The sequence below is a fragment of the Bubalus kerabau genome, chromosome 2 (assembly GCF_029407905.1).
Source record: "Bubalus kerabau isolate K-KA32 ecotype Philippines breed swamp buffalo chromosome 2, PCC_UOA_SB_1v2, whole genome shotgun sequence".
NCBI lineage: Eukaryota > Metazoa > Chordata > Mammalia > Artiodactyla > Bovidae > Bubalus > Bubalus kerabau.
The window spans coordinates 30,854,884-30,876,343 of NC_073625.1; the positions used below are offsets into that span (position 1 = coordinate 30,854,884).

Sequence of the window (21,460 nt, forward strand, 5' to 3'; positions counted from 1 at the left end):
AAGGATCCTGGTGCATAGGCCCAGGAGAGGCACAGATGGATTGCACTGTCTTAGAACCATCTCAGAACAGACCATCAAGATGAATATTGCCCCAATGCTATAAGGGTCACCTTCCACGGTATCGGGTTAATTTAACTTTCCGTGTCTTGGAACTTGAGTTCTTCCTGCCTTGAAGAGGACCTCCCCCGGAATCTCCTCCCTTCTCCCCACATGCTTCATCCGCCTATGTTCCCCCTCTCCCATGACCTTTTGGGTGGCTTTGGATGCCGATGCTCGTGGAAAGGGGGGGGAAGACCCTAAAGGAGACAGTTGCCATATTTCAGACTTCTCTCTGCCTTATTACAGAGCATCATTCTTGATCTCACCTTGGGGCATCTGGCTCCGTAACCATAATCAACAATTTGAATTTATATATCACCGAGTAGCTACAAAGTCTTGATGCTAGTTTGCATGTAAAGTATCTTGCTACACCTCCAAAATGGCTCCTGAAGGGCAAAAAAAGCCAGTCACTTTCTCTGAGTCCCAGCTAATGTGACAGGACAAATACACCTTGAGGTCAGTTTAAGGTGTTACCTGTCAGGAGGGCAGAAGCTAAGAAAGATAACCTCCTAGAGTTCCTTCCAAACAAAGATTAGCTAACTGTCTGGCTGTGTGGAAGTCTTGATAGAAATTGGATGAAAAGTCTCTGGCTTCTTAGACACCATCCAGTCCTTGTAAGTTGGATCCACACATTCAGATTCCTTGAGAACCTACTGGCTCTGAAGGCCCTGCTGCCTAGCCCATGTCCAGCATGCTCCAGCCCCTCCGTTCTTACTGGCTGACCGCCGAGGCATTAACGGTCCCTGCTGTCCTTTCCCTTCCCGCCTCAGCCCCCTCCAGACACAGCGCCTGGCCCGGTGTGGTTCTTGGTCTCTGCAAGATTAAGCAGAGTGCAGTGGCGTTTCTTCCAAATGTGACTTGGTTTTTTCTTCTCAAGTCCTCCTCTCCCCTCTCCACTCCCCACTGGACATTGTACAGACCTCTTGACGAGGCCTGGGAAATCTTCGTTGCTCCAGTGAGCTGTGTTATGACAGTTCGAGTCTCGCCATGAAGTCAATATTTAGAAGTGCAATTTAGAAATGGCAGGAGTTCAAGTCTTCCTGTCAGGTAGATAAAGCGGCAGACTGAAAAATTGATCACTGGTGAAGAGTCCAAAGGACTCCACCTCAAGTCTTGAGAAATTTAATATTGTAAACAGAGCCTTTATTTCCCCACCCAGTGGTGCCATGGAGCTGTGCAGCAGGGAGATGATCCCCTCAGGAAATGATCCCAGGCCCTAAATCAAATACTTGGAGGGAGGGCTCCCCCAGATAAGCCAGGATCTAGGAGTGCTCTGTGAAGGATGAGTTGAGGGTGTATCATCCCCTAACTTTATTCCCCTGTTCCATCCCTCTGGTTCGAGGTCCAGGGGGTTTTATTGAACGGGGGAAAAGAAAAGTCTCCAATATTCACTTCAGATGGAGACCAAACCAAGGAGAAGGATGCCCTGAGGAGAGGAGGTGACATGGGGGATATAGGAGGGTAAGTAAACCATTGCATGGAGATAGAATCTGAGCTCTGTGAACAACTGAGGTTACTTCAAACAATGGCAGAAGTTTTTAAGTTTATTCTCACGATTCTGATGAAACCCCCCTAAAGGAACAAAATCAACAGCCTTTTAGGAGTCTGTGGTTAAAACTCTTGGCGCAAGCGTCTGGAGACTCTAAGTTTACATACTCAGTCATGATTTTGCAGCACTAACTCCATAAGGCCAAGCAGTCAGGAAGAACAGGGGGCAAATGTTCATATGGCTGGGGATGGTGTTGGGTGTGGATATGGCCTCTATCCTGTGCAGGTGTTGAGACAAATAAGACACCTTATGTGGCAAAAGACACATTTCCAACCAGCTTCTCCTCCCCTGCCTCCCAGAGGTGGGCTGGGTGGGGAGTTAACAGGTGGGTATGTGACCCAGCTCCAGTCCAGTTTATGCGTGCTCAGTCACTCAGTCGTGTCTGACTCTTTGTGACTCCATGGACTGTAGCCCACCAGGCTCCTCTGTCCATGAGGATTCTCCAGGCAAGAATACTGGAGTGGGTTGCCATGCCCTCTTCCAGGGGATCTTCCCAACCCAGGGATCAAACCCAGGCCTCCCACATTGCAGATAGATTCTTTACTGTCTGAGCCACCAAGGAAGCTTCCCAGTCAAGTTTCGGTTATTAAAATCAAGTTGATTTAGTCTGGATAAGTGAGGAGACAGTTCCTGGCTACTGATCAGGACTTGCGGACTGTTCACAGCATCTTGCCCTGCCCCACCATGCTACATCCCTGACAGCTTTCCCTTGGCCAAACTTAGATGAATGAACTTAGGCTGGGGGCAGTCTAGGAGCCGAGCATCAATCATGCTAATGTGTAAGTTCTTGGATTCTATCTATATGTGACTCCAAACATCTGGATTAAAGGCTGGAATTTTTTTTCAAACATTCAAACACAGGGACCCAGATTTTCACTAAATTTTCCAGTAACGCTGCCAGTTTGGCATTGATCTCTAAGGTGGTTGCAATTTTAGGACCCGAAGAGGCTTTAGTCAGTAAGTAATTTTCGGTTACCTACACTTATAAATCAAGATCTCTTTAGGAAACTGATCAAAACTATGTTCTTTGTTTTTTGGGGTTTTTTTTTTTTGCTAGAAAAACAAACACATATATACTATACTCACAATTCAGTGCTCATACAATACAAGAGAATATAGTGATGAGAAATACCAGATGGTCTTTGACATGACAACATTTATACATCTGTAATATCTAGGAGATTTGGGTTTTTTTTTCCAATGTGAGAGAAACATGTCTTAAAAACTCATCAAAGTATCAATAACAGCCCCCCAAACCCTCTGATTCATGTTGTCTGCCAAGAGTAGGCTTGGGTCAGAATTTTCTGAGAGTCTCTGGATGGCATCACTGACTCAACAGACACGAGTTGGAGCAAACTCAGGGAGACAATGAAGGACAGGGAAGCCTGGTGTGCTGCAGTCCATGGGGTCACAAAGAGTCGGACATTGCTTGGTGACTGAACAACAACTCTGGGTTGAACGCACCTGGGATGCTTTCCTCTGTTTGTTGGTACCTGGGGGTAAGGTCTGTGCCGCTGCTGCCGTGGTCTGTCTGCATCAGCAAGGAAAAGGTGACACATTAGCATTTCAAGTCAGAGGTTGTCTCAGAGACAGGATCGATCTTTGAAAGCCTCCTTTCGAGGCTCAGCCAGTCCCGCAGCAGAGAGACTGGGGAGGGTGGTGTCACTCTGGAGTGCTGCCTGCTGCGGACTGCTCCCCCAGCTCTCCTGAGCCTTCAGAGCTGTTCAGCCACAGCCAGGCTCCTCTCACAGGATGATGTCTCAGCCAAGGTTTCTCAGCAACGTCCATTATAGTCATTGGAAAGCCTTAAAGAGAAACCCAGGGACGTACTCCCATTCTTCACGAATCATGGCAAATCTGCTTCTTCATAAAACATCTTACAAGGGTGTGACTCAGGGCCCGTAATAAGCTCTCAGGAGACAGCCGTGAGCAAAACCAGAAACAGGCTCTCCCCGCCTCTGCCCCCCACCCCCAGGGAACTTACCATCCATCCAGTCCAGGAGACAGATGATAATCTAAAACTTGCCCGGATAAATGAAAAGTCCACTTCTTTAAAGTATAGTGACGAAAAGTCGATTGCCTTATGACCTCATCTAATAGGGGATCTGGTTTCACCCTAGAGGGCGATGTACATTAACACCTGAGGGCATGGCGGGAGGGTAGTGGTGGAAGGAGCATCCGATCTGAGCAGATGACATGTGTTAAGAGATGAGAGGAGCTTGGAAGGTTCAAAAAACCAAGAGAGGAGGATGGATGGGGTGTGGGTGGGGTGGAGAGAAGCTGAGGTCAGGCCGGGCTCCATGCATGGGCCAACTGAAAAATATATTCTTATCCTGAGAGGAACTAGAAGTCACTGGAAGGCCTTAAGGAAGGAGGGGACAGCATAGTATGTAAATTTGATAAGAGAACTCTGGCAGGGCCTTGGAGCGGGGAACATAGGCATCCGGAGGGGGTGGATGAAGGGCAGCCAGCCCACCAGGAAGGTCCTGCATGGACCTAGGAGAGAGGTGAGAACAGTGTGGACGAGGGTAACAGAGGTGGGGAGAAACGGGGGGGTTGGGAACACACTTAGGGGTTAAAATCACCAGGACCTGGTGACGCACTGGATCTGGGATGGAGGGATCGAGCAGTGACCAGCCGGACACTTGGTTTCTGGCTTACAGATTGGTACAGAGGGAGGGCAAGTCTTTGCCTAACCTGGGAAATTGAAAGAGGAGTGGTGTGGAGGCAGAGGAATGTCTGAGTTGACCCTGTCAAGTCACAGGCCCAGAGCTCAGAGAGGGGAGCTGGAGATACATTGAGGTGGCACAGGGAGGACCCAGGGTGATGAAACTGTGGCCAGGAAGGTCAGCCAGGGGAGAGGCTACAAGCAGAGAGGAGAGGGTCCCAGGCCTGGGGGAAGCTGGTGCTCGAGGATCAGATTGGGCGAGTGAGGCTGCAGAGGAAGCAAAGGGGTTGCTCTGGAAGCAGGAGGAAAGACAGAAGAGCCATGAAAAGTACAAGGAAGGAGAGTGACATCACCCTTTGAAGGCATCTGATGAGCGGCCTGACGTCACCCCAGGGGCAGGGGAAGGCCCACTGGAGAGCAGGCCAGCTGAAATCTGTTGGCCCCACTTGCTGCAGAGACGAGAGGAAAGAAAAGTTTCCCGGAGAGAGTGGCCATCCCCAGGTTCCCTGCCGAGGGGCATGGTGGGGGTGGCAAAGACAGCATCTGGATTTATTATCTGCAGCATCACTGGCCAGCTCCAAACTCTGTAGCTGTTTAATTTCAGTGTAGTATCAAGAAGGGTTCATAATAATAACCCCACAGTATTCTTTAATTTCCCTCTATTGCAGGAGAGTCTGGGCTTGTATAGTGACAATGATCATTGTATCTCATCTCGTACTGGTTTTTGAAGGAAACAAAATGTACAAAGAATAAAATTTGTCATTTTTTTCCCCACACTTTTCAATTAAACAGGAAAAAAAAAAAAAAACCACCTTTTTTGTTCTGGTTAGTGAATCCACTGACTCCTGCTGCTGCTGCTGCTGCTAAGTCACTTCAGTCGTGTCTGACTCTGTGTGACCCCAGAGACAGCAGCCCACCAGGCTCCCCGTCCCTGGGATTCTCCAGGCAAGAACACTGGAGTGGGTTGCCATTTCCCTCTCCAATGCATGAAAGTGAAAAGGGAAAGTGAAGACGCTCAGTCGTGTCCAACTCTTAGCGACCCCATGGATCGCAGCCTACCAGGCTCCTCCATCCATGGGATTTTCCAGGCAAGAGTACTAGAGTGGGGTGCCATTGCCTTCTCCGACTGACTCCTGCTAGGAGTTGGTATATTCTGATGACAAACAAGCACATCTCAGGTCTCAAGGCAGACAAGGAGTCTGCAGTCAGCCCCCACCGTGGATGATGCTGTGACTACGGCAGACGTGGTATTGGATGCGAATGTGGACAGGTTTCTAGGAGCATCTTAGGCATAAGAAAGAAACACGTGCTAAGGTTCGAAGAGGAACAGGCCTGGGCATATTGTGTTCATGGAACTACAGAGAATAGAACAAGGTTGCAGCTGAGAGACTAAGGCAGGAGCCAAGAGCTCAGAAACTGGAAATGGCCAGATCTTAAGATCCAGGGACTTAGGTGTTAGTAGGTAAGGGAACTTGAGTTCAGGGAACAAGGAGTATTAGTTAGATTAGTATCAGTTGTAGAAACAGATAAGCCCCAGAGTCTCAGAGATTTAGCCCAATGGAAGTTTATTTGCTTTTTTTTCTAGCCAATGCAGGAGACACAAGAGATGCAGGTTTGATCCCTAGGTCAGGAAGAGCCCCTGGAGAAGGAAATGGCAACCCACTCCAGAACTCTTGCCTGGGAAAATCCCATGGACGGAGGAGCCTGGCAGGCTACAGTCCATGGGGTCACAAAGCATTGGACACAGTTGAACGACTGACTACACAAAGTCTGAAATGGGTAACTGTGATCAGCAGCTGACACTCCACATAAGGATACAGACGCTGCTGGAGACTGAAACGTGTCCCCCCAAGTTCCTTCCTTTAACCATCTGAGCTGCCAGGGAAGCCTTCTCGGATCCAAATACCAGGAAACCACTGTTCAGGGAGGAGGCTCTGGTAGGGACACCCTGTGTGCAGCAGTCAAGACGCCTTCCCCCTCCGCCCCAGGGGGGAGCATAACGTCATTGTGGTCATGCAGTCATTTGAAAGATTTCGATGATCTTGAATCATGTGCCTGAGGCCCAAAGAAGCTGCTCGTGGCTGGTAAGAGGGGGGCGCCAGGGGGGTCCCTCACGCCTCACCTGGGTCTGCTGGGGAGAAGTGTCATCCCTGACCCGGGACAGAGACTTTCCCTTCGGACTCCCAGAGGCAGAGATCGCAACCCACTTTGGGCCTCACAATGTGAAGTTTCCCCACCGCCTTCCAAAAGCAGCTGCCCAGCCAGGGTTGGGCACATGCCGCCCCCGCCCTTGGGTTCCTATCAGTCACCTCTTATGCCCAGTGAGTCATTCTCAGTGGAGTTTCCACAATCCTCTCTATTGGACGCGTGCTTCTCATCTCAGCTCTCTGCCCCTGATCACGGGCCAGCCCTTATGGCACCTTGCCCAGGCCAGTCCTCCCAGCCCCAAGGTCCCCAGATCAGAAGAGTCCTCCCAGCCCTGTGGGCCAGGCGGACCCAGGAAAGGGTCTCTGAGATCAAAGGCCGAGCTTCCCCCAAGGACTTGTCCCCACAAGCTCCTGTGCCTCCGATGTGTCTCCCTGGAAAAGGTTACATGTGTCTAAGAGAGCTAATTGGCTTAGCTGTTTTAATAAGCTCTCCAGAGACACGTATTCAGCGGCCGTACACCTGCACAAAATGCAGCTCGCAGGGGTTATTGTTACAAGACGCATCAGAGTTGGCAAGCCGAGCGGCACTTGGAAGGTGAGACCTGTGTTCTAGGAAGTTTGGAGAGGCGTGATTTTCACAGGCTCAGCTTGGTGGTCCTTGGAGGGAGCTGCCAGGAAGCAAGGATTATTCAGGAAAACAGCAGGAAAGTATCAGAGCCAGGAAGCTGATTAGTAGACGGCAAGGAGACCTTGGGGCAGTCACCTCTTCCACCTGAGACCGTTGCTTTCTCAGCTGTAAAATAAAAAGGGCTGACGTGAGGCTGCTGCGAAGGGCTGTTCCTTGTGTTCGGATGCTGCATCCGTGGGGGCCTGGCTGACACTGTCACCGTCACAGATGCCCATGTTTATTTTGACAGTATTTTGGCCCAAGAGAGTCAAGTGTTGCTAGGATATATTAAAATAATTTTCCAGTGGATGGAAGTTAAGTGTTTTGAAGAAGAAAGCCTTAATTTTTTTTTTCTTGTTTGCATAAAGGTGCATGGGATTAGTGGTTCTCTTGGGTTGTCTTTTAAGTTCCGTCTAACTCTTTATTTTCAGCTCAGGATATTTTTATTGGGTTGCTGAGGTGGGAAAACAGACTTCTGACAAAGATAAGATGAGGACCTAGACAATGAGCCCTAATTAAGGGCAGTTCCCTTCCAAGTTCCCTGGGAACCACGAAGAAACAAGATGCAGCAAAGCCAAGGCCTGCCAGACGCTTTCTGCCAAGTTCCCAGCTCGTCTTTGAAACTTCTAGAGCCAGGCCACTGCCCTTGTTTCCGCACAGACTGGCGTGCAGAGATTCAGGAATCCCTGCTTTCCTCAGGCACGGCTAGGGTGACCTGAAGGCCCTCGGTTGACCAGACTCACGCTCCTGGGGAAGCCATGAAAATGTTCTGGAAGCAGCCGCAGGGTGCCCGTGGTGGATCCAGAGAGGGGCCCACAGACTCCTGACCAGAGAAACAGCTCATGGGATCCACGCAACACAGCCCCTCCGATGCACTGATTTCCATCAGATAAAGACTAAGGAAAATAAAACCAAGCCCCCACACAAATTCTCCCAGGAATAATGAGCCTTGCCCTCTCTAAAACTACCACTCACTAATTCCATGTTTCACTCCACCGTGGCTGTCTTTGCTGGCTGGCTGTTTCCTTTGCCAGTTATTTATTCATTCTGGGTTTTCAATACTAGAGGTCTGGTGACTGGTGTTGCCTTTTGAAATTCCACCCAGGAGAGACCGTTCAGGACAGAGTGCGCAGAAGGATTGCACTGGCCGCCGTTTCTGTGTACTCGGGGACTGGGCTCTCCCTTCCCGGATCCACATGGAGGTACATAGGTTCTATCCAAATTAACTGTTCCCGCAGGACTTGCATTCAGGGTATCTCTGCTGAGTTGAGACACAATCCTTTCACTCCATCATCTGGCTTTCTGCTTATCTGCAGAGACAGTGAGCAATAATGCTTGGTTTTCTCTGCAGTGAAGGTTTTCCCTCTCTCTGCTTGGCTGCTAGAGCTTCAGCTGGGGGACAAGCCTGAGAATAAATGACAGCCATCCATCACATCTTACCTCCAGCTCCCCATGACACTCTAAACCCTGCTGCTTTCTGAAGCTCCCCTAGAGTAGCAGTACTACTGCCCGTTTTCCTAGTTCAGGGGTCTTCAAACTGTAAGGATTTCCAAGAGCACCAGTAAAGGAATCTCTTTGAAGATCATCACCTTTCATATATAGTGCAAAGTCTGTTCTGGTTAAAAATGCGTCGTTTTCCCACTTTATACAAGAAAGGGGTACCCCTTGGTGATCAGGAACCTTATTAAGGTGCATTCCCCTAGTATTTAAAAGCCTCCAGGCCCAAACAAAGGAACAGGTCAAAATATTGGAGTAGGTGTATAGAAAAGAATGCATGCAGTGAGTGACAAAATAACAAAACCTAAAAAAAAAAAAAAAAACAAGTAACTTCCAATGCTCTCTTTTAAATTATTTAAGAAAAACTTAATTGAATTGTCAGCTGAAGCAGTATTTAAAAATTTATGATGATAGATCACTATGTGAATGTTAGCATTCAAAGATGCAGTTCAAAGAACTAAATGACAAACTATTTCTATTTCCATCTACTTATTTATGTAAACTACTGTCTTAGCACTTAGACTTAACAAATAGGAATAGAGTCAATTCTAAACTTGTGTCATTCTACATATCCATCATATTCATCCATGCATATACAAACTGATTTTTAAAAGATCCTATTCCTTTCATTATGAGATGTGTTTCCAATAAAATTGTTAACTTTTTATTTTTAAAAATCATTTATTGAAATTTGGGATTCCACTTGATACAATGACAGGCAAAGATACTTTGAAACAACTCTTCTCTCCAGCAACAACTGAAAATTCTGCTGGATTGTGTGTGTTGGGGGGGAAGTAATGCATCAGACACAGACCAAGATCTAGAGAACTGGGTGTATCTGACAATTGGCACCGTATTTCTCCTCCATTCAACCACTGACCTCAAAAGCAGCCCCTGAGAGACTAAGACACTAACCTGAGATTTTAACAGGATCTCAGCATGGGGGAAATGACAAAGATTGGGATTCACGGGTCACCATGGAGAAAAGATATAGAAAACATCCTAGACTTTCAGTTGTGACAATAACAGACAATATGCTTGAAGTAAGAATGAACTAGAAGCAGACACGGAGAAGGCAATGGCACCCCACTCCAGTACTCTTGCCTGGAAAATCCCATGGACAGAGAAGCCTGGTGGGCTGCAGTCCATGGGGTCACTAAGAGTCGGACATGACTGAGCGACTTCACTTTCACTTTTCACTTTCATGCATTGGAGAAGGAAATGGCAACCCACTCCAGTGTTCTTGCCTGGAGAATCCCAGGGATGGGGGAGCCTGATGGGCTGCCGTCTCTGGGGTCACACAGAGTCAGACACAACTGAAGTGACTTAGCAGCAGCAGCAGCAGAAGCAGACAAGGGGTGATGACCTCTGGATGACTGAAGCCCTCATAAAGCCCAAGCTGAACTTCAAGTCATCTTCAGTTCAGTTCAGTCTCTCAGTCTTGTCTGACTCTTTGCGACCCCATGGACTGAAGCACACCAGGCCTCCCTGTCCATCACCAACTTCCACAGTTTACTCAAACTCATGTCCATTGAGTCAGTGATGCCATCCAACCGTCTCATCCTCTGTCATCCCTTTCTCCTCCCACCTTCAATCTTTCCCAGCATCAGTGTCTTTTCAAATGAGTCAGCTCTTCGCATCAGGTGACCAAAGTATTGGAGTTTCAGCTTCAGCCTCAGTCCTTCCAGTGAACATTCAGGACTGATTTCCTTTAAGATGGACTGGTTGGATCACCCCTTGCAGTCCAAGGGACTCTCAAGAGTCTTCTCCAACACCACAGTTCAAAAGCATCAGTTCTTCGGTGCTCAGCTTTCTTTATAGTCCAACTCTCACATCCATATATGACTACTGGAAAATCAAATCATCTTCATCTCTGACTAAATTCACTCTGGGTTGGGGCCTCCACAGTGGTTCCCTAGTATAGACTCAGCCCTCCCAGTGCAGGGGGCCTGGATTCAATCCCTGCTCAGGGAACTGCATCCCACATGCCACAGATGAATGATCCCATGTGCTGCAAGTAAGACCCGGTGCAGACAAATAAATAAATAGTTTAAAAAGTAAATTCACTCTGGGTTAAGATGGTCTGCCTATAGTCTACATGCCCATGATAAGCAAAAGCATATGCTTTCCAGAAGAAGTTAATAACATACAGAATGTCAAATGATAGCTACAATTTTCCACATACAATAGAGAGCATTCAGCTATTTAAAAAAAAACAGAATATTGGAAAACAAGGCCCGACTGAAAACACAGAGGAAATAAATAGACCAATCTTGACTGAAAAATCAAGAGAAACACAGTAGACAATAGACTCAAACGCACTGATCCAGATACAAGACGACCTAAAGAGAGGTGTGATAAAAGAACTAAGTGACGAAATGGAGACTTGTACTAGTAAACTAGAACCTTTTTTTAAAAAGTGAATTCTAGAGCTGAAGACAGCGCTCCAGCTTAAATAGGCAACAGGATGAAAAAAGTCAGGAAAGAATGTTCAAGACATACGGGACATCATAAAAAGGCCGCATGAGGAAGGGTTGGAGAGAGAGGATAAGACACAAGTGACATTTGAGAGATGACGTTTGAGAACTTTCCAAAATGGACCAGAAATATCGAGTCACAGACTCAAGAAGTGCTGTGAAGCCCGGGAGAGAACACTGTGGCTATGAGAACTGCTGACTCCTTAGACAATGAGAAAATCCTCACAGCAGCAGCATAAAATTGTGCAAAGAGGCATGGATAGGACTGACAGCCGACTTTCCAAAAGAAACGTTGGAATCCAGAAAGACAATGCAATGATACTCCCAAAGCGACGGAAGGAAAACATTTCTTTGTATTCAGTGAAAAATATCCTTCAGAAATGGAGGCAAAATAATGATTTTTTCTTCTAGAGACAGAGAGCTGAGAGAACTTATTGCCAGCAGGTTTAGAGTAGAGGAAAGGCAAAACTCTTTAGGCAGAAGAAAAATGATCACAAATGGAAGCGCAGAGGTGGAGGAAGGAATGAAGAGCCGCAGAAAGAGTAAGTGTGTAGAAAAAGATAAGTTAATAATAATAGTAATATTTCGCAATAATTTTTAGATTAAAAATTCATAAGGAATTAAAATACATGGCAAGAGAAGCGTAGAAAGTGGGAGAAATGTAAAATTCAGAGTTGAAGTGTTCAAATGTCTCTTTGCATTGCCTGGAAAGTTATGGGAGTACAAATTTATATTTCAATAAACCAATATTTCAATTAAAAAAAATCATCTTTAGGGTTTTGGCTAGGCTTTAGGCTTAGGCTAACCGATAGAGGTTAATTAAAATATATAAATACATGGTAATAGAGGAGAGAAAATTGAACAGCAATAATCGTACATACATAATCTGAAAGGAATTAAGAAAGGAGACAAAAGCTATCAAATGCATCATGAATTCAAGACATGTATTTGGGTGGCTGATTTAAGCACAAAAATTTCCTTAAGTCCATTACATGTAGAAGTTGTTTTTTTTTTTAACTAATATTTCATTAAATATTCCAATTACTCTGAAGGAGTCTATTTATATAAAGTTCAAAAGCAGGTAAAGCTAATCTACAGTGTTAGAATAGTGTTTACACTTGGAAGGGCAGTGACTAAAAGGGGGCGTGAGAAGTACTCGTACGTGAAGGTCATGTTCTGTTTCCTGGGCTGGGTGCAGGCTACACAGCTGCATTTACTTTGTCAGAATTTGTTCAACAGTATATTTATCATTTATTCACTCTGTATGTGTTTTTGTTAAGCTTTAATAGAAATTTACATTAAAAACAGCTATTATCAGACTGGATTAAAAAACAAAAACTAATATATGCTGCTTATAAAAGATGTACATTGGGACTTCCCTGATGGTTCAGTAGCTAAGACTCCGGGCTTCCACTGCAGGGGGCAGAGGTTCCACTTCTGGTCAGGGAACTAAGATCCCAGATGCTGTGCAGTACGGCCAAAATGTAAAACAAAACAACTTACATTAAATGTAAGTATGCAGAAATGTTGAAAGTGATAGCATTTTTTAAAGACACAGCACACACTCACTCAGCAAAGGAGAGCTGGTACAGCTATAACATTAGCTAGTGCAGACCCTAAGCTTTGACTATTTTTAAATAAACAACAGTTGGTGTTGATATAAAAGTTCAATCTACCAAGAAGTTGTAATAATTCTAAATTTTAATGCTCCTAATTATACAATCTCAAAATAAATAAAGCAAACATTGATGAAACTAAAAGGAGAAATGAGTAAATTCACAATGATGATAGATTTTTAAGACATCTTTCTCAGTAATTGATAAAAAAAAAAAGAAAAGAAAAAGGTTAGAAAGATACAGAAAATTTATATAACATAATTAACATATTTACCTAATTGATATTACTAGAACTCTGTACCCAGCTACTGCTAAATACCCATCACTCCCAAGTGTACATGGAACGTTTGTCAAAAATGACCGTATGTTAGCCATAGGGCATTTCTTAACAAACTGGAACTGTATGAAATTATACAGAATGTGTTCTCTGACTACAGTGCAATTATGATCGATAATAGAAAAATTTAAATCCACACATTTGTAAAATAACCAGAGACTTCTAAATAACTCATAGTTCAAAGAAGTAAGTATGGAAATTTGGAAAATATCTTAGACTGAGGAATAATGAAAATACTACATATAATGAAGAATTGATGTTTTTGAACTGTGATGTTGGAGAAGACTCTTGAGAGTCCCTTGGACTGCAAGGAGATCCAACCAGTCCATTCTGAAGGAGATCAGCCCTGGGATTTCTTTGGAAAGAATGATGCTAAAGCTGAAACTCCAGTCCTTTGGCCACCTCATGCGAAGAGTTGACTCATTGGAAAAGACTCTGATGCTGGGAGGGATTGGGGGCAGGAGGAGAAGGGGACGACAGAGGATGAGATGGCTGGATGGCATCGCTGACTCGATGGACGTGAGTCTGAATGAACTCCGGGAGTTGGTGATGGACAGGGAGGCCTGGCGTGCTGCGATTCATGGGGTTGCGAAGCATCGGACACGACTGAGCGACTGAACTGAACTAAACATATAATGAAGTAGAATGCAACTAAAGTCATTCTTAAATGGAAATTAATAGTTACACATCCAAGTGATGAAAAGGGTGGAGAAACACAGGCTCATATAGTGCTGGGAGGAGCAAATTAATTTGACAGCTTTGAAAAACTCTTCGAAAGTAACTGATAATAAAGGTGAACATACGCATATCCCAAATTTAGCAAATCTATTCCTATGCAGATTACAACAGAAATGCATACCTAAGTGCATCCAAGAATGTGTACAAGAATGTTTATATCAGCATTACTCATAATTTTTAAAAAGTGGATATTCATACTAGAACTTCTGTGTCCTAATGTGTCTTTTGGAAGGAAGTTGGAAGTTACAACTAAAAAATGTCTTTGGTTTCTTATTACAAAAATAACAGGTATTTATTTTAGGAAAGTTTGTTCAATTCAATAAGCAATAATAGAAATTTAAAAGTCAACTATGATCCTTTTGTATCAGTTAGAAACTACTTAGCGCAAATTTTAGAAAACCTAGCCAACAGTGTACAATGGCTAAACACATAGGAATTTCTTTGTATCACATAAGAAGTATGTACTTTATGTGGTTCAGCAGCTTAACATGTCCTTTGAAAAACCTAGGCTCTTTCTATCCTTCTGCTCCATATTGGCATATTAACTTTTTATCTTCATGCTTGTTGACTCATGGTTTCAAAACGGCTGCCCCCAGTCCAGAGATCATATCCTTACAACCTACATTCCTAACTGCAAAAGGGGAAAAGAGATTGTGCTGGCACCTCATGTTTATTTTTTATGTGGAAGCAAAGCTTCCCACTCGAAGCATCTCAGCAGATACCAATGCCAGTGGTGGGTCACGTGACCATTCCTAGTCATAAGTGAGCCTGGGCACTTGAGAAAGTTTCCCTCTTTTTATACTAAGGGATGGAAAGGAACTTCGGAATGACTTCAGTTTAGCCAAGAATAAGTCTACCAAATCAGCCACTGAAATTTTACCCTTTCTTATATTTTGTTATATTCACTTCCACTCTTTCTTAGACACAATCATCTTTTAAATATTTACAAAAATGAGATAATTCCTTTACCAACTATTCACTAGCCTCTTTTCACATAAAATAGTATACCAGTGAATACAAATGACGTAATTTTAATTCCTGTATGGCATTTCATTATTTGGATGTGCGATAATTTAAACATACCTCTATTACCAAATGTTTAAATTGCTTCTTTATTTCATATTCTAAATAATATTGTATTAAAGATGCTTGTATATGCAACTCTATTATCTTAGAATATGTTTTCTGAAGTGGCTTGCAAGGCAAAGCATGTATACAATCAAAATGGCAAAAGTATTACCTAACGTTGCCACTATAGAGGAGCGCGACCCAGAAATTCATTCCTAGGCGCATGCCCTCATATTGGTGTTTTTCAAACACTGGTCTTGATTCACAAGGACATGATATTAAACATGGATCACAGACCAGTGTTTTAAAAAACCTACGTAAAACAGAATAGAACAAGGATATCAGCAGGCATTGCACATAGTTTGACGCAACATCTGTTTCTTCTGTGAGTGTGTGTGTTCTGTGTCATGAAGCAAAATGAGTATTTTGCCACGGGTGACAAAAAGTTTTTTTCAAATGTTCCCATAGAGGAATGCTCGTGCATGCCTCCTGACTCCAGCACTCCTTTTTTATTTCTGCTTCTTGTTGATTGCCTTGATAAGAAGTTCTGTAACAGTAACAAGTGGCAGTGGTGATGGCAATGTTCCTATTTGCTTCTGACCTAAATGAAAATGTGTCCCACGAAGTTCTGAAATGTAGAATTTTCACCATTGTTAATAACTAGCCTGTCAGTGAAGTTTTCATTTCCTCTTTACATTAAGTTTCACAGAGGTTTTCTTTTTTATTTATAATGAATTGGATTTATTTTTAGTTAACTGTTAGGATTAATTTCTAGTTTTATTACCTGTGGTCAGAGATAATATGCATTGTGCTATAAAGTTTCTACTTTTGGGAAGTTATTGAGATTTTCTCTGTGGATGAGAATATGGTCAGCTTTTCCAACTGTTGTATTTTTATAATAATTCCATTCTTATAAGAATTCTATAGTAATAAGATTCAATAATAATAAGATAAATTTTCAATGTCTATTGACTACAACTTGGGCTTCCCAGGTGGCTCAGACTGTAAAGAATTCGCCTGCAATGCAGGAGACCCTGGTTTGGTCCCTGGGTTGGGAAGATCCCCTGGAAGAGGACATGGAAACCCACTCCAGTATTCTTGCCTGGAGAATTCCATGGGCAGAGGAGCCTGGTGGGCTACAGTCCATAGGGTCGCAAAGAGTTGGATATGACTGAGGTGACTGAGCTCTCACACACATTGAATACAACTTATTGATACTAACATTCAAAGCCTCTGTATCTTTATGTAGCTATATCTTATATATTTCTTTATTCTTTATATCTTGAGCTGTCATTAAAGTCTCCCACCAAGACTGTAATTTTGCACTTTATATTTTCAAGCCTTCTGTGTGTTGTGTTGTGTATATTTATTGTACATGAATACTAACTCACATTCTAAATGATTGATGTGGATTTGTAGCTGTTTCAGGCTTATGAGACCATAATCAACTTTAATACTATTGATAGACCTGATTTTTTGGTTTATTTTTGGTGGGTTTCTTTGGTCTACTCTTTTATAGCTAACATTTCTGTGTCCTTTTACTTAAACTATAAATTAAAAAAAATAGTTTATAGTTACTTCATGTTGACATTCTTGCAAGAATAGAGTGTAACCCATTCACATTGATTTTGAAACAAGTATATTTGATTTTCTCTTTAATTATGCTTTCAGTATTAGTGCTTCTTGGATATTTCCTTTCTAAAAAAACTTCTCATGTACTTTGATTTTTACGCATCTTTTTTTTCCTTTAGTGACTTGGAAGTTATGCATACAGCTTTTTTCTGTATATTCCAATCGTTTAAAATAAGTGTCTAGAATAAAAGCTATATATTAATGATTCCTTCCTGCTAACAAAAATAAAAATGCTTTTCCTTTAATTTTTGTTGAAATAACTTGGAACTTTGGATACAGGTTATTAAACATTTTTAAAATATGCATCTTATTTTTCAAAAAAATTTTTTCACATAATTACATTAATACTTATTACTAATACTTAACTGTTTTTGGAGACTTCATCATTTGCTGTTGTTTTATTTTAAAACCCTATCTTATTCATTCTTAGATTCTTTTATTTTGACTTATTTCTCAATAAACTTGAGTAAATCTTAATAGTATTGCAATATCTCTGTCTTTAGTTTCCATAATTTCTGTCCATGCATGTCTGAATTCATCAGGTACTATTTTAAAAGAATACCTGAAGTTTCAGAGTCAGGTAACCCTAGATTCTAATGCTAGCTCCTCCTCACACTTGCGCTGTGGCAGTGGGACAATCTCGCCACCTTTCTGACTCAGTTTCTCCTGATAAAATGGAGGCACAATCCAGTATTATATAGGATTCATAAGGATTATGCCAAGTTTACATGGGACTCATTTTCTCTGGGCTACAAGAAAGACCGTCTGGCCTCCAGACCCCTCCTTGCCTGGGAATGTGCCCTACTTGCTGGTCTCCACACACCTTATTGTTTCTCCCTTTGAACTCTTGTTTCCACTGCTCTCATCGCTTGGGCATCTCTTTCTTTCCACCTCCATCCCCCAACACAGCAGCCAGACACAGTCTATAAGACTGAGTCCAAATGGGGATTCGAGGAAAGCTTCCAGGAGGAAACAATATCTGAATTACATGTGCCTGTGTCTGAGCTCCCTTACCACCCAGAAAACAGGCACCTCACTTTAGACTTCAAGTCTGATACTGTTTTCACGAGGTCCTCTCCCACTAGGCTAGATTCTAGAACAAAACCGGATGGAGATGCTATGTCTGAACATAGTGACCTAATTGGTGCCCAAGAAACAGACTCAACTATTTTAAACTGAGGCTGGCTCATTCCTCTCCTGCTCTATTTTCTGATGATAAGGTTTGGTGGCTCTTTCTTAGGGCAACCATTTCAACTTGTTCAGGGCCTGTGACGAAAAAACTGAGGCCACAGCAGCTCCTAACATCTAAATGCCTTTCATTCTTTTACTTCATTTTGGAAGAGGCAAAAGTTTAGCTTAGAATCCTTGCTTGAAGTCAGTGATTTTTAGGCATTTCCATCAGTACAGTACTTCTGAGTCCAGTCAGACTATTGTTCCCAAGCTAGTCAGATACTACCTTATACCTGATACTGGGCTTCCCTTGTGGCTTAGCTGGTAAAGAATCTGCCTACAGTGCAAGAGACCTGGGTTCGATCCCTGTGTTGGGAAGATCCCCTGGAGAAGGGAAAGTCTTCCCACTCCAATATTCTGGACTGGAGAATTCCATGGACTGGATAGTCCACAGGGTTGTAAAGAGTCAGATATGACTGAGCGACTTTCACTTTCACTTTCTCTACTTGATTCTAGAACAGGCAAAGATACACTAGAAGAATTAGTAGTTGTAAAAATTCTATAGGAAAAAAAGTTGAGACATTTTGTGTTCTAATTAATTTTTGTCATTGTTTCAAACTGAGAAAGATAACCATTAACCAACTTTGCCAGTTCTTGTCAGAAGATACCAGTGTTGTACCGTCATCCATCATTCAATCACTCAGTTGTGTTCGACTCTTTGAGATCCCATGGACTGCAGCATGCAGTCCTTCACTATCTCCCAGAGTTTGCTCAAACTCCGTTGACTCAATGTCCATTGAGTCTGTGATGCCATCTGACCATCTCATCCTCAGTCACCCTCTTCTTCTACCCAAGTGTTGTATAGAAATGACATTTAAGACCCACTTAAACAAAATTAGAGCTAAATACACCACCTATCACTAATACATTTTTATTTAATAAAAAGGAACAAAAATTTTTGTTTCGACTAATGTTATTTGCTTCCTAAAATTGTCCTATGACCCTACCTTGATTACTGAAGAAGGTAACCATTTACCATCTTTCTCCTCCTTAGGCTGTGAAGTTGAGATTCTTGGTGTCAGACCTACTTACTGCCTCGAGTATAAATCTGTCCCAACGGATATCAATTTTGTCAATGCAGTCAGCGGCGCTCTTGACGTCTTCAAGTGAGTGTCCCAAATTCTTAGCCATGCCAGTGTTCTTCCTTGTTTCCAGGACCAATAAAGAATGCTTTAATGGATTAAGAACCCTTTGGGACAGGTGGCACGATGTTTCAGAGAGGTGGTGAGCCTTTCACGTGGTAATTGCTACCTGCTAGCATGAGAAATTTTAGGTAGGAACGGTCTTTGGAAACGCTGAATTGAGGGCAAGGAAGTCTCTAGGTATTTGGGACTTTATTCTTTATGTTGATGGATAGTAGAGAAGCCATGTGAATGTCAGCGTTTCTCTAATCGTGATATAGTGAATGCTTGGCTCTCAGAAGACATTGATAAGGTTTTGACAAAAAAAAAAAAAAAAAAAGGGAAGATCTGTGGTGGAAAAAGTTTGGAGAAATTGCCTGCTCTGCCATCTTCTTGGAAATGTACAAAGCCTATTGGCATATTAGAACATAAAAGCTTTTTTCTTCTTCCCCATGGAACTATCATCACACCTAGTTTGAAAAAACGCAGGTCAGTAGAGCTCTCCTGAATAGCAGACGAGAGTCAGGGAAACTGACTTAACTTCTAAGTCTTGAATTTTTTCATAGTCAACAATTTCAACTATCCCTTTAAACTGCCTCCATTTCTCTCTGCCTAATTCCTTCTTTCCAATCCACTTCAGTAAGGAAAGTGGATGTGACATTCTGAACTTTTTTATATTGCAAAGAGATCTGGACAGAATCCTAAGGTGATGGGAGATCTGGGTGTCCCTGAAACCCCAGGGCTGGGGGCCCCACATAGCTTTCAGGTAACTGGGCTCATGGCCACATGTCCTTCTGGCATGGTTCCTGGGCTGGAGGCTATAAAGGGCCAGAAACAGATCTGTAGGCGTTCCCATCTGTCGCTCCTCACCCGGCCCCTCCGTTACAAATGAGCTGACCTGTGATGGAGACCAGACCCATGTGGAAAACAGCTGGCCACCAAGAATTTGTCAGCTAAGCTCCAAACAGGCAAGCGCGCTCAGCCCTTGAAGACTCCAGTCCCTCATGAATCAACGTGCTCCCACATAGATGTCTTTCACAAAAGGCATGCATATAAATCCCCAAATCACAAGCATCGCAGCTCCAGTGTTCCTGGCATCTGGGGTTGACAGCTTCCCGACACAAAGCCATCAGGTAAACCTGTGAGACTTACTAGCTTTCTGACCACATGGAGATTTATGAATATACCAAATAGCCTTAAAGAAGCCAGCCCGGTGGCTGCTGTATTAAGGTGCAGTGTCTAAAACGTAGTGACCTGAAAGCATTTCATTGAACTTCAGGGCAACCAGTCAACCCTGTGAAATTCTCCCCACGTCCAAGCCCCACCCTGGAGGTGTGCACAGAAAACAGGAGGTACTGTGTGGACCAGCACGTCTGGGATGCTCCAGGCTCAAGTACACAAGGCAGCTAAACGCGGAGGCATGTCTGAGGGTATGATTTTGTGGAAAGTTCCATTATGCGCAAACATGGTGAAGGAAATGCCATCATCCCCTCAGTGTAATGAACATAGGCCTCAAAAAAGTTTAGGGATTGGTATGAAAATGCCATTCCTGAGTAAGAACTTTTCCCCACTGCCTACGTTATGGGGACCCTCAGGGACGTTTTATTCTCTGCTGTCTGTAAATGCAGGGGGATTTGTTATTAGGCATCCACATGTTAGCAAGGATGAATGATGATAATATTATTTGTGAGAAACAACCAAATAATAACTGAACCTAGTCCCCACCATAGAGGACGGACTGATGCTGAAGCTGAAACTCCAATGCTTTGGCCACTTGATGTGAACAGCTGATTCATTGGAAAAGACCCTGATGCTAAAAAAATTGCGGGCAGGAGGGGAAGGGGGAGAGAGAGGATGGGAGGGTTAGATGGCATCACCAACTCAATGGACATGAGTTTGAGCAAGCTCTGGGAGATAGTGAAGGACAGGGAAGCCTCGTGTGCTGCTGTCCATGGGGTCACAGAGTCGGACAAGTCTTAGCAACTGAACAACATCATGGAGGAGAGAGGACACGGTATTTGTTAAAGAAGGACCAGTCTGTTTTGTTCTAAAAAGAGAAAATCATGCTTGACTGGCAATCTCCCTTACCTTGAAAGCCGTGTCTCCTTCAAACCATGAATGAAGTATACCTCGAGGTATGACAGCGTCACAGTATCATTAAAGGTTGTGCCCTCTTGATGAGTATGACCATGGAGAAGGAAGATGCAGGGCTGAACCTACTCTGGACTCCATCCCTGTGCAGTGAATGGCATCGGTGTGGACATTTGAAAGCCTGGGCTTGTGGTGTCCTGACACTGGACATGAAAGGTTCACAATTTCCAGTCCTAGTCATGACTCCCCCTGGAGAAGAAATAGGCTACCCTCTTCAGTATTCTTGGGTTTTCCTGGTGGCTCAGACTGTAAAGAATCCATCTGCAGTGCGAGAGACCTGGGTTTGATCCCTGGGTTGGGAAGATGCCCTGGAGGAGGGTGTGGCAACCCACTTTAGTATTGTTGCCTGGAGAATCCCATGGACAGAGGAGTCTGGTGGGCTACAGGCCACGGGGTCACAGAGTCAGACACGACTGAGCGACTAAGTACACACAGCACAGCAGCCGCGACTCAGGTCTGTGAG

At 43.7% G+C, this 21,460-nt stretch overlaps 1 protein-coding gene across 1 annotated transcript in view; it reads left to right on the forward strand.

Moving 5' to 3' along the window:
• Positions 1-21,460, forward strand: part of ENPP6 (ectonucleotide pyrophosphatase/phosphodiesterase 6) — an 81,025-nt gene that overhangs the window by 33,014 nt on the left and 26,551 nt on the right. Inside the window, exon 3 of the mRNA XM_055567434.1 lies at positions 18,720-18,831. Within this exon, the coding sequence (XP_055423409.1) occupies positions 18,720-18,831 (112 nt within the window). The remainder of the gene's footprint in view (positions 1-18,719; positions 18,832-21,460) is intronic.